This window comes from Hyaena hyaena, unplaced genomic scaffold (assembly GCF_003009895.1).
Source record: "Hyaena hyaena isolate Hyena2069 unplaced genomic scaffold, ASM300989v1 scaffold_743, whole genome shotgun sequence".
In the NCBI taxonomy this organism is placed as follows: Eukaryota; Metazoa; Chordata; class Mammalia; order Carnivora; family Hyaenidae; genus Hyaena; species Hyaena hyaena.
In genome coordinates this window covers 483,323-496,106 of record NW_024081377.1, presented here as the reverse complement: position 1 = coordinate 496,106, position 12,784 = coordinate 483,323, and the positions used below count along the sequence as shown (strand labels likewise).

The following is a 12,784-nucleotide window of genomic DNA, read 5'->3' as shown; positions in this document are numbered from 1 at the left end:
ACAGATTATAGCTTCCAAATTTGAGATACATCATAATGAATTGTTATAGTTTCTCCTTTTTTATGCCTGGGAAAACTGTCACCAAAGATTTATTTTTAGAAACACTTGAAAGTTTGGTCAAGGTACACTATTTAAATTGACTATGTATGCATTTTATTTCTGTTACCTACTTCACAATCAAAAACAGTATAAAGGAAAAGGTATCCCTCTAGGTCTTAGACCTGAAGCCACTTATAAGTTCATTAGAATCCATAAAATTTTGTCATAATAATTAAATATATAGTTGGAGTTCAGAACATAAAAAGAACAATGCAATAAATATCTCCTTGTGAGAGTGTGTAGGTGTTTACAAAAACAATCTATATCTTCTTAGGAGCATAACTGTTATGGGAATTAAAAGGAAACAAACAAACATACGGCATAGGATCCTTTTTTTCCTGTTCAAATAGAATGCTGAGGGGACTGCAGTATCTCTCTGGACTACTGGATTGGATTCCCTATTGTTGCAAGATTACAAATAAATATTACAAACTCTAATTATATTACTGTCCCAAGAAATTGATTATCAGAAATTATTTTCATCATCTACTACGATATTTATAGTATCTAAGCTATTACTGTATTTCTCTGATTTCCACAAACAATATACAGAAATTAAATTGGTTTACTTAATGACAAACTGTATTATTCATAGTTATACAGATAAAGGTAATAATAGATTTACAAATCAGCCAGCTTTTCTTTCTTTAACACTTAACTCATTCAGGATCAACAAGGGATGAAGTATTCATATAAGAAAATGTGCTAGATATAGACTGTCCTGACGACACGTGAGTTTGACTTCTCTTGATTTGTTTTTTTTTTGATATTTGGCCATCTCCCCGCAGGCAGCACACACATTAAATTGCATCAGTCAGTTTATTCTGACACTTACCTCAAAAGGCTCTCCAACACTTCCTCTCAGTCCTAACACAAAAGTAGTGTGGCAGCATCCTTCACGACGACTCTGCTTCAGGGTTCTGTCTTTAGCCCAAACCTAGTTCCAACCATGTGTTTAAGCATGAACGTAGGTCTAACCTGAACAGGAAGCAGAGGAAGGAGGATAAAGAAAGCAAATGGGAAAATTAGGAGCGACTGATACTTTATGGTCAGTAAAAGGCATTTTGAAATGCTTTGAGCAGTGGCAGCATCATTCCAGGGCCAGCAAGCAGCTTTGAAAAGTTCAGAAAAGATTGTGATGACTTACACATTTTAGTTCTTTTTTTTTAATAGTCTCATCTTTTTTATATTGGCACCTACCTGTGGGTGACTAGAACTTCCTAAGTAAAAATAATTGTATGCTTTAAATAAGTGAGAAACATTGTGGATAATTTTCTTACCTATTCACGTCTACATACCTAAGATAGAAAATCATGTACTCCTGGGGCGCCCGGGTAGCTTAGTCGGTTAAGCGTCCGACTTTCGCTTAGGTCATGATCTCTTGGTTCGTGGGTTTTAGCCCCGCGTCGGGCTCTGTGCTGACTGCCTGCTCAGAGCCTGGAGCCTGTTTCAGAGTCTGTGACTCCCTCTCTCTCTGACCCTCCCCTGCTCAAGCTGTCTCTCTCTCTCTCTCCTAGAAGTAAATAAAAATATTAAAAAAAAGAAAATCATGTACTCCTAAGCCTGTTTCTTCAGCATCCTTCCCAATGAAAAAACTATGACTCCAGCTTCATCTGTTTAAGTTTCAAGTGCTAGCAGGTGCAGAACATTCTAACCTACCCTTATCAGCCTTCTCTCTTCACTTCCCACAAGAGCACAGGAGAATGCAGTCCTCCTCTTTGCCGTTGCTACATGATAAAGCCTCCACAAGCTGGGTTTGCTTCCTTTCTTTTCCCACATCACCTTTTAAAATTAAAACTATTGGTTACTGAGGAAGTTTCCTCTTTACCAAAGTAAATGTTCCTGATTAGTACATCCTTATTCCTGCTGCAGTCCAGAATTAATTAAAACCTGACTGAAAGGCAGAAATCTATACTTTGTTCAATTTGATCCTTTATAATAACTGCAAGAAAGAAAGAATTGTGATGACAGCACTCCACTTTTGTTCAGTTAAGTATTAGCCATGTGGCCAAAGTGGAACATGTTGGACTTTATGGAATAAGACTCATAGCAGCATGAATCTGTAGGTTCTGACTTTCTCCAAGATAACACTCCATTCATGTTGTTATCTTCAGGAGAGAAGACTCAGCATCACATGACTGAAACTAAGAAGGGGGTGGGAATAACCATTGATTTACTCTAACATTGATTCTATACCAGGTAAGCAGCACATTTCAAAATAAGGAAAAATAGCTAATGACTTAAAAACCCATGATTAGGAAACAGGCAATAGTGCCGACAGGGGCAATGTAGGATGACCTTAAAGAGCCATGTGCTCTAAAAAACGGTGTGCACATTAATGTTTTAAAATGCATTCATCTCAGCCTTGTTCAGAATAGCTGAAAATAACTTTAATGTCTAACAATATTAATAGAGCTATTGGTTACGTAACTTACGTGCTATCCATTAGGTGGGGAATTCCACAGTCATTAAAATGATTTCCCTTTTCTGATTTCATTCCTTTTCTGCTCTTGGATTTTTATACCATTGATTTTGTTTTTAATTCAACTTGTAAGACCTTGTGATTTAAACAGTCCTCTGAGGGTGTTTTAGCTACTTCCCAGATAAATTTCCAAATACCACCTTAAGTCAAATACAAGTCATTATTCCAGGCAGCCAAAGTAATATTTCATTTCTGATTTTCTGAGGACTGAGAATCTGTATACTGCCAACTGGGTTCTATATTATATCTTAACTCCGGTCTGCCATTTTATTCTGGCTTCAGTGATTGATAGATGAAATTTTGGATTTTTTTCAAATAAATAGCTTTGGGAAATCTTTATTAACTTATTTATCTCAACATAGGTAAGCAGAAAAGCCTTTCCAGGCAAATTAAACATAGTAATAAAAATTTCTCAAACTTTTTCTCCTATCAAATCTTGAAAATCATTCTTACCGAATGGATTCATATAGACTACAAGCAGGGAAAAGAAGCTCAATGCAAAAGTTGATAACTAATGTTTCTGCTTACTACTTAAAAGATTTCAATCGATAAAATTATGACAGTATATCAGAGAACAATAGATCAGTTTTCAAAGGTAGCATAAGTATCCTGAAAATCACCACAAACTTAACTTTAAGGAGCCATATTAAGATACTTTCAAAGACTAAAAAAAAATAAAAATGAAAAAAGATACTTTCAAAGTCAAACAATAAACAGAACCAAAAATTTAGGCATTGATAAAAATAGTCTTTCTGTCAATTTGTTGCAATGAAATAAGGCTAAAAATTGTATTAAAAAGCATACATCAGCTTGATGTTGAAACAGCTCTTTATTAACCTAATTTTTCTTTGAAAAGACCAAACTAGATACTTCATTTTGGCATGTAGAAATTTTGGTGATTATAATCACTAAATGCATATAGGTTGACTTTTTGTATCAAAAGGATTAAAAAGGTTTTGCTAGAAGCAAGGAATGATTGTGGGGTTATAAAGAAAATTTTAAAACAGTCTTATTTTTTTTAAATGAAATAATAAAAATCTGCTGTCTCTATATTTTCATTATATTCAGAATTTAGTAATGAAAAGAGACTGAAGTCATTCATCTATACTTTCAGCTCTCCAGTATTAACTCTCACTGCCAGTCACTGTTCTAGATACTAGTCAAAGGCCCAACACTAAACACGCAACATAAGTAAACCCATAAATATACTCATGTGTTTAAAAATAGAATGTCAAAAGTGAAATTATAGAGGTATGGCATAACATATGGGGAATGTGAGAAGCTTATTCATTGTTATTTGCAAGAGAGCAAACAATGTCATAGAGATGGTAAAACCTTGTTCTGGGCTTCAATAAACATAAATGCTGTTGTAAAGAACCATGAACTGATTCATCCCATAATATATTTCTAGAAAACCAGTGTTATATGTTTAGAGAAAAGTGGAGGGAATCTATTTCAGAGAAATACTGTTCAAATAAAAATTTTTCTTTACCCCTGAAAATGAATAGCGATAGGATTTGTAGCAGTGGTAGTTTTTATTGTATTATTCACTTAAGTTTAGTTTTGTTTTAAAACCAACACAGAGCTTTAGGTGTGAAAAACTAATTTTAAGCGGGGAAGATCCTATGATTGGTTTTGTTAAGAACATTCATTTTTTTTAAGTAACAATTTTGAAGATTCTCAATAATAAATGATGCCAGAATTACTGTTGATTATAGGCTTGGCTCCTCGGTTCCTCAGTAAAAATCCATCTACAAATCAAAGCTTTACATTTAGGTTTGTTTCATTTATATTTGTAGCTCATTTTTGAAGGTATCCGAGGTCCTGGCATAGAAGGTGACATTGCCATTGATGATGTATCAATTGCAGAAGGAGAATGTGCAAAACAGGACCTAACGACTAAGAGTAAGTGTCTAATCTTGGATTGGTTTGATGTAATTTTAACATAGTAACTGTTAAATTAAAACAGTCTAATTTTTAAAACTCATTTATTTTTAGTTTGTAAATTTAGAAATTCCTTATGTGTGAGACCCTAATATTATGAAAATATTTTTAAAACAAAGTATTAAATTTGATGGTAGGCATATTAGATCTAAGATAAGATCACAGTAATTTTGATTTAGGTCTATGTACGCCAATCACACTTTGATTTTTAATGAAGATTTTTAAAAATATTTAATCCATATTATTAGTTTCAGAGGATTTTTTAACTTTTATTAAATCATTTGGCTACTCTATATACTGAGCAAACATTTATATAGCAATAGCTATTTTTATTCCCCTAGGTTATGAATTTATTTTCCAAGTCTGACTTTTGCCAACCATTTTAACAGATTCATTACTGTGAAGAGCCTAAGTGAACAGATCAACCCATTTTTTTCCTGCTCTAATTAACCTATGTACACCACTATCTTGTTTAGTAATTTAGTAATTTTTTTCACTCTGGTTTGAGTATTATTTTAGCTTAATGGTATCTTCAAATTTTATATTATTACCACAAATTATGTTTTTTAATAAAGGAGATATAATTTAAAACATTATTAATATGTATAATAAGAGATAGAAGTTTAAAAATTACAAATAATGCAGAAACCATCAGAATTATGTCTGAGCAGTTTCTTAAAATCTTCATCTCTATATTATTCATGTGAAGCTGAGAAAATGAAACCCATTTCTTTTAAAAATTCTTTCATTTGAAAAATTTTCATAGGCTTGTCTGGAATCTTTAATTTTATGATTATATAAGGGGTTTATCGATCAAGTTACATTTACACAAATAGTTCATCAATTATTTAGTATGCATAAAAGGAGCATGAAAGTCCATTTTGTTAAGTCTAGAGCAAATCAGAATCTTTGTTAATTGTGTAGAGTGAGAGATTGTATTAGTCTAGATGTTGAAGGTCAAATTTGTGCAACTATAAATTTGATTTTGTAGTTTGTAGTTCATATGAGCCAGTGACTGCTCATATGAAATGAACTGACTCCATTTTTAAGCATTGTAAAAAGATAAAAACTAAGATTGTATCTAACAATGAGCCACTTTGCTCAAAGTTTTCACCTTCTTGTCATTACACCTAGTATTTCAAGTAACAAATTTAGTAAAAAATTTTTCCTGTGTCTGGCTAATTTCACTTTAAAAAAACCAGGAGCAGTACCCAAATGAAGTAAGTTTGTGAAATCCAGAGAATAGTATGCATTCTCCTTAGAGGAGGAGAATGGGGTTCCTTTTGAATTTCAAACATGAACCAATCATAGTAACATTAACTGAAGATACCCTCTTACACAGAAATCTTACATTTAGATAATTTAATCACTGAAACCTATTACAAATGAAATTCAAGAAACTGAACTAAACTCTTCAAATGCGGAAAGCAAAAGAGAACATAATTCTCTCATGGAGAAAACAGAAGTGGTAAGAGTTGCCACAGTAAAATGACTATGATAGCCCATAGGGACTTTAATGTTACATATTAGTATACTTGCATAATCAGTTTTCTTTTCTTCTAAATTGAGAGAAATATGTGTTTGTTTTAAATAAAATCTGTCTGTTCCTACTGGAGGTATTTCTATTTAGCCTCTGGAAATCAGAGGAAACAGCCTTGATGAACAAAAACATTCTATTTGGTATGAGAAAGTATTCTGTTACATTAGTACGCATTTAACTATCATTTATTAAGCTCATTTTGACAAGTAGTATTTGGTGAATATTAAGTTGTTGTTAATTTTTAAGTACAAACCAGATTGGCTGCAAAAGCTTCTTCCTAACTGCTCAGTTTCCCAACCCTTCTCAGGCAGTAAATGGTACCACAATATCAAAGGCTGAGGTTGTCTCTTAACTTCAAAACCCAGGTCTCTCCTAGGTAAAAGCCATGATAGAACTTAAGCCAGGTTAATGAATTACCAGACTTGCCTGTGTTAGCCCTCCTAGGCAAGGCATACATTTTGAGAGGTATCACCGGGACATGAAGTTCTAGTTGAAACTCCAATTACGATAGGAATCTTACTGTAGCTTGTGCTGGGAAAAAAGAATTTAATTAGAATGGACTTCATAGTGTCCATAAAACTCACACTAGAGAGAGAATTATTTACCCAATTTATTTGTATTAGGCTGATCTAAGCATATATAATCCAGTTTGCCATAGTTACTTTTCTACCCATAACAACCCCATTCTAGTTTTTATAAAAAGCATTTTTTCTTTCAGTCTTTAATCATTAACCGCTTCTGGAAGCTTGGGATTTGGGGGGGGGTGGTGCAGGGAATAAAAACTGACCTCTTAGGATGTCCTAGAATTTTCTATGTGCACATGGTTTCAGTGACTACCAGAATGCTGAGGTTGAGCCTAGCCACAAACACACACAAATATCTTCTGAACAAATTTTCAAAGCATAGCATATCAACTTCAAATATTTTTCTTTTATCGAATTTCTAGCCATATAATTAAATTAGTTTCTTATTTGCTTGTCTTGGAAATACTGATCAATAAAACAAACCCAAAAGAATAATTTCTAAAAATGTTTTCCATATGCTAATATTGTTTTATTAGTTCACCTAAGCTGTACTGATAGCTACATGGAGTATTTATTCTCTATTTTTGTTTGTTTCTTGGCATTCTCTTCCTTGTCTTTAGATTCTGTTGATGGTGCTGTTGGAATTCTAGTACATCTATGGCTTTTCCCAGTCATCGTCCTCATCTCTATCTTAAGTCCTCGAAGGTGACCTTATCCTGGCAGAGGCTATAAAAGATTCACCAGGCACTGGCACGAAGAAAGAGTCTTTGTAAATGGACATTGAAAAAACAAACTACCAAAGATTCCTCCACTGACTACTGACTCAAAAATAAAATAATAAAAACGAATTTTTTAAAGCACTGGGGATAAAAAGACATCATGGAAATATAACTTATTCCAAACTACATATAAAAGATAATCTTGACCTGAGTAGAGAAGAGACCTTCAGGTGCTTTTGTGGCTAAAAAGATTACAGCGTCATCTGGTCATCTGGTTGAACTCTGGAAAAAAAAAAAAAAAAAAAGCTATAGAAATCCTTGTCAAAGCACAAAGTCATGGCTGGTTTTGTTTCAAATGAATAGTTTGCTTGTTACCATGGAAACCTAATGGCCTGCCAACAAAAACCTCACTGTAAACAGGGTACGTGAAAAGCTGGCATTTATTTTCCTTTCAAGAAGATTTTAGGTAGAGAATTAAATAAATGTAGGCCCTTTTACCTTTGGTTGTTACCCTTCCTTGAAAATAACCCGAACTCAGAATTATTTAAAACATTCATGCTCCTCCCCACCTATCCCCATCCCACCTTTGTTGTTTTTATTTGTTTTCCTCCCATGGCTAAGCTAGATAACTGTATGCTGTCTCTTTTTGCATGCATTACTATCCAGGATGGTAAACCTGGGCTTACATATTACACAGGCTTATCGGAGTTTGCTCGCGGCCACTTGAACACCCAAACTAAGTCATCTGTTCCAATGAAGAAACCAAACCACCATCTTTTATAAATTGCCATGGAAACCAAGTGCCTTCAATGAAACAAGCCTGAATAATTTTCAACTCAGAAGCTTGCACTGCTAAGAGTGGTTTGTGTAAAACTATTTTGTAAACAAACTACAGAGCCTAAACGTGCAAATTACAGGAGAGACGACAAAAGCCGCTTCTGAAGAAGAAAGGACCGAAGCTACTGCGTAAGCCCATGCAGACGAGTTACTTGTTGCTGGACCTCCTAGACAGCCATGGCCTTTCGGCTTAATTGTCCATCAGAAAATAACTTCCATTGAGACCAGACATGGGAGCAACACTTTTTTCTTCCAGGTTATTAAATGGGTCAACCAGAGCAAAAGGTTGTTAAGATAATACTTAGCGCAGAAGGTGGTAAAACAGAGTGATTTTTTTACTCTCACCTCCATTTGAAATGAAATTGGCCCTAGCTGTAGAGGGAGCAAAGAAAATGTTTGTGATTGCAGTGCGTACAAACTCCACGGCGGAACTGGGCCTGAAAAATCTGGCTTTATTCTAAACACTGAGGGTAATACGCCTCTGCCCTTTAGTCAGACTCTGTGCAAATTGTGAAATATTATTTTATTATTTTGCCGAGATTAAAAACACTTTTACAAAAAAACAAAAACCTGTAAAAATGATTTTGAGCTACCTGAGGACAAATCATACCTTTAACCAGCCAGTTTTCCAATGCATTGTAAATTTCACTTAAACCTGTTGGTTATGAAAATTTGAAGATCTTTTTCCTTAAATTATCTCAGCTTTTAACTTCATTTAAAAAGACTTTTGTCTAAAGAAGAATATTATTATTATTATATGTTCTTTCAACACCCCAGGATTTAAAAAAACTGATTATGCAAGTAATTGGGAAATAAGTATTAAATTATAACATTTACAAGTATTAATATAAAAAGCACAACAAAATGTAGTGGAAAATGACAAAGCTTGGTTTTTAAAAGAAAAAATTCTGTAGAAATGTTTGTGCAAATTCAGTAATTCAACTTAAAAGATAATTTTACAGCTATGTTCAATAAAGCCTCTTTCCAGGTAAGGTATGCAAAGCGGTATGTGTGTTTGTTGAGCAATGTTTACTTGTCACCAAAATGAGACTAGCTATACAATTTATCAGTTACGATACCATGGGGTAAATCTTGAGGGCTTCATACACCTTAATGTTGGCAGGAAAGCATTTAACAGGAACCCTTAATGCACTCTTCCAAATTTTTCATACACGTGAAATAAAAGTCAAACTTAACGAAAGTAAAGTACGAAACAAATACAACCTTGGAATTTAATGTGTATTTTCATAGTTAAAGAGGGGACCAGTTGGAACTAGGTAGTGAGAGAATCAAGCTAAAACCAAGTTCTTTAAATGAAACAGAATTAACTAATACGCTTTATAAGTTACTTGAACAAATCAGGCATATTGAAAATTTTCAAAATTACAGTCAACCATCTGTTTTATCAAACCAAAGAGTAAACAATATTTGGGGCACATACCTTAGTATTTACTAACTGTCCTTCACCTTGACTTCCATTTTGTGGGGCAACTAACCACTTCTTTCCACTGGTCCATATTAGTGGATCATCCTTTCTAATTGATTTTCTGCACACTCATTGCTGACACTATTAAAAAATTATTTTATACCTAAAGAGAGGCCTAGCTCATTTCTGCCTTCTTCCTTTATCGTGAATTTGATTTGAGTGAGACTTTTGAAAAACCTTAAAAAGAAAAAACAAATCTCTATTCAGAATATTTGAATATACATGTGCCCTTTACAAGAAAACAATCAAGTCTACTTTTCTCCTTAGTAACTCTGCACAAAGAAATTGCTGTAAGTACAAGTTTTCAGTTCTTCTACAAAGCAGTGATAAAATACTAAAGTCTTTTTATAACCTTTCACATAGCTTCAGAAGTCCATGAGAACTGGCTGGTACTTCGAAAGTTACTTTTGATTAAATTTTTGAGAAATTGCAGTTGAGTGCCAGGAACAAAGGGGTAAGAAGAGGAACTGCAAAATGATCAGATTTATTGATATGGTAATAAATTAGAATATACATCGCCAAGTGGGTTCTGGATCATTTCTATAAACCAACAAACTTAGAATTCAATAAATGTTTTTCATTCACTATCAAATGTTCAGTTGAAAGAAAATGAATAAAAATTCAGGAAATTTTAAAATGTTGGGATAAGTGAAGTGTAAGTTGTATTAAGTAATCTCTGGTTTAGCATCAGTAATAATAATGACTTTAAAATACTTGCCTGTTTATCAGCTGCCTAATATTTTTTGTGTTTATTATGAGTTGAACTCACCAGTATATTTCCCCTTTTGCTTTTTGATAACATATTTTTAAGTGTAACTGATGTCAATTTTTTGTTGTACTTTATAGGAAAGCATCAGGCAATAGAGCTTTTAATTCTCTGGAAGAAAGATTACACCACATAATCACCAGGGTCACTAATAGATCCAATTAATTAGGAGCTAACTCTGTTTCATTATCAAAAATGCTTGTTCCTCCACATTTAACATCTCTGCTACTGGGCCTGTTTTAGTTACAATTGGTAGCATTTCTGGATAGTGATAGATAAAATAAAAGTGCATATTAAAACTGATAACATCTTAGATATCTTGAGATTCACCAAATTCACTAAGGCTTCTGGAAGTATTGAATCATGCCCAATATTATTCCTTTTCAGGAAACCCAAAAGTGAGAAAAGATGTGCTGTCATATTTGTAGGGTTTAATTAAATACTCATTGCCTATGCATTATTTAAAAATGACATAACTTTTACTTTGTGCTTTAAAAAATTCTGAATCTTCTCTTACATACATCATATACATACCTAATCCTGCTGTCTTTTTCTTTTTTCCTGCTATGTATTTTTTAGTTCCATCATGAATTATAATATGCTATGTATCCCTGGTTTGAAGTGTTTTCTTGTTTTATGTGATTCACGGCACTTAGTAAGTTAGAAGTTTGGCCTGCCATTAAATTTTCTTTAAGAGATTTGAAAGATGCATGGTGCATTACAATGTCATACAATAAGCTAATGGGATTTCATTTCACATATATCACAGAATTGACTTTGGCATGGCAATGAATTATGATAATTATAATAATCAGAGTTACAAACCAGCTAGTCACATTATGTTACAAATGATAAAATAATCCCACTCTTTTATATTTTAAAATATGGCAAAATATGAATGACAACTGTACTAACTTTTCAACAAACATGCATTTTTATTTTAAGACTTTATAATAAACATCTGTCAAAATGCATAATTGAAAGAACAATTAATTCAGTTCTATGCTTAAGACTGTATGAAACTGGCTGTGATATTTTTCATTACCTATTTTGTTTGTTTTGATTAGTGATTTGAAAGATGGTGACAGACTAGTATGATTTTGCTAGTGATTTTCAAAAGATTCTTTTGAATGCAGTTTCTTTAACAAAGCAAAAAACTTCTTTTTTTTAAATGTGCCTTTCAAAGATCAGGGCCTCACAATAGCATTTAAACTGGAAAAAAAAATTACTGCAAGCTCATTTCCTTTTTGGCTGATGACTACTTACAAATTGCCTCACCTGCGTCTCAACAAGCAGAAGGTTTATACTCTTCTTGCAACTGGGTAGTTGATATCAATGAGGAGTTATTGCATTTTCTGTGAAAACAATAAAATCATAGGGTTCAATCCCATGCTATTTCCTTTCCTCCAATGTTCCTTTTGTGTCTAACCGGTTTAATCAGTTTTCCTGCACTTATTTTTTAAAAGCAGTCTCTGGCACTTTTTACTTAGACTTAAGAGAAAAGCTACCATGAACGGACAGAACGTTTTTTTCAAATCTGACATTAAAAAGCTATTTGCTGAGTATCCATAATATTTATAAATATATGTTATTACATAGAAAAAGTGGGACTCAAAGACTTGAGATTTTAATTGGAAATATGTCCATTCAGAATCAGTCCATCATCTGTGGATGTCTGCTTAGAAACAGAACTGAAGAGTTAGGGAGAGATAACTATTCCATGTATTTCCATATGGACTACTTTATTGCCATGTTTAGAATAAAGTTTAATAAAATAGGAGTGGTGATTTTACTACCCTGAACCCCCTACTAAGTACATTGAAATTAAGAAATTGGGCTTCAAAATTTTGAATAGGGTAGAGGTTAAACTCCAGGTAAAAATGAAATTGTTTTCTCAAGGGAAAATTTACAACTGATTGAATTTAATTTCAATTGTTCTAATTTTCCATGAGTTGAGCTAAAAAATATTCTTATTTTTCAATCAAATAATGTGAAATTCTATAAAATAGGGATTAGCTTGTTAGTTTCAGTTTGTTTTCATATGGCTCTTAATTGTTATTCTGGATTTCCAGGATATTGTTTTTATTTCTTGAATCTCATCAGTATATTTAAATGTATAAGTTTAATCAAATATATGTTGTGTTGAATTTATATTGAATATTAGTTACATTTTAGATCTCAAACTTTAGATTTAACTTACTTTTTCTTTTGATATTTTACTTCTGCTAAATAGTTTCAGATAGCTGTATGTTATTTTCCCTTGGATTTTCTTTCAATAAATGCAATTATGTTAAATACTCTATTAGTGTTTGGGGGAAATTTCTGCTGTCAATAAGCACTTAAGTTAGAAACAAAAAGCTATTTAGAATAGCAGTTATATTTGCAAA

The 12,784-nt window shown here is 32.9% G+C and overlaps 1 protein-coding gene across 1 annotated transcript in view; it reads left to right on the top strand.

The window, feature by feature from the left end:
* The window catches only part of MDGA2 (MAM domain containing glycosylphosphatidylinositol anchor 2), a gene marked incomplete at its 5' end in the record, with an annotated part of 465,609 nt that extends 456,468 nt beyond the window's left edge, over window positions 1–9,141 (top strand). The window contains 2 exons of the mRNA XM_039218217.1: window positions 4,381–4,486; window positions 7,210–9,141. Of these exons, the coding sequence (XP_039074148.1) occupies window positions 4,381–4,486; window positions 7,210–7,298 (195 nt within the window). The remainder of the gene's footprint in view (window positions 1–4,380; window positions 4,487–7,209) is intronic.
* Between the last annotated feature and the right edge of the window lie 3,643 nt (window positions 9,142–12,784).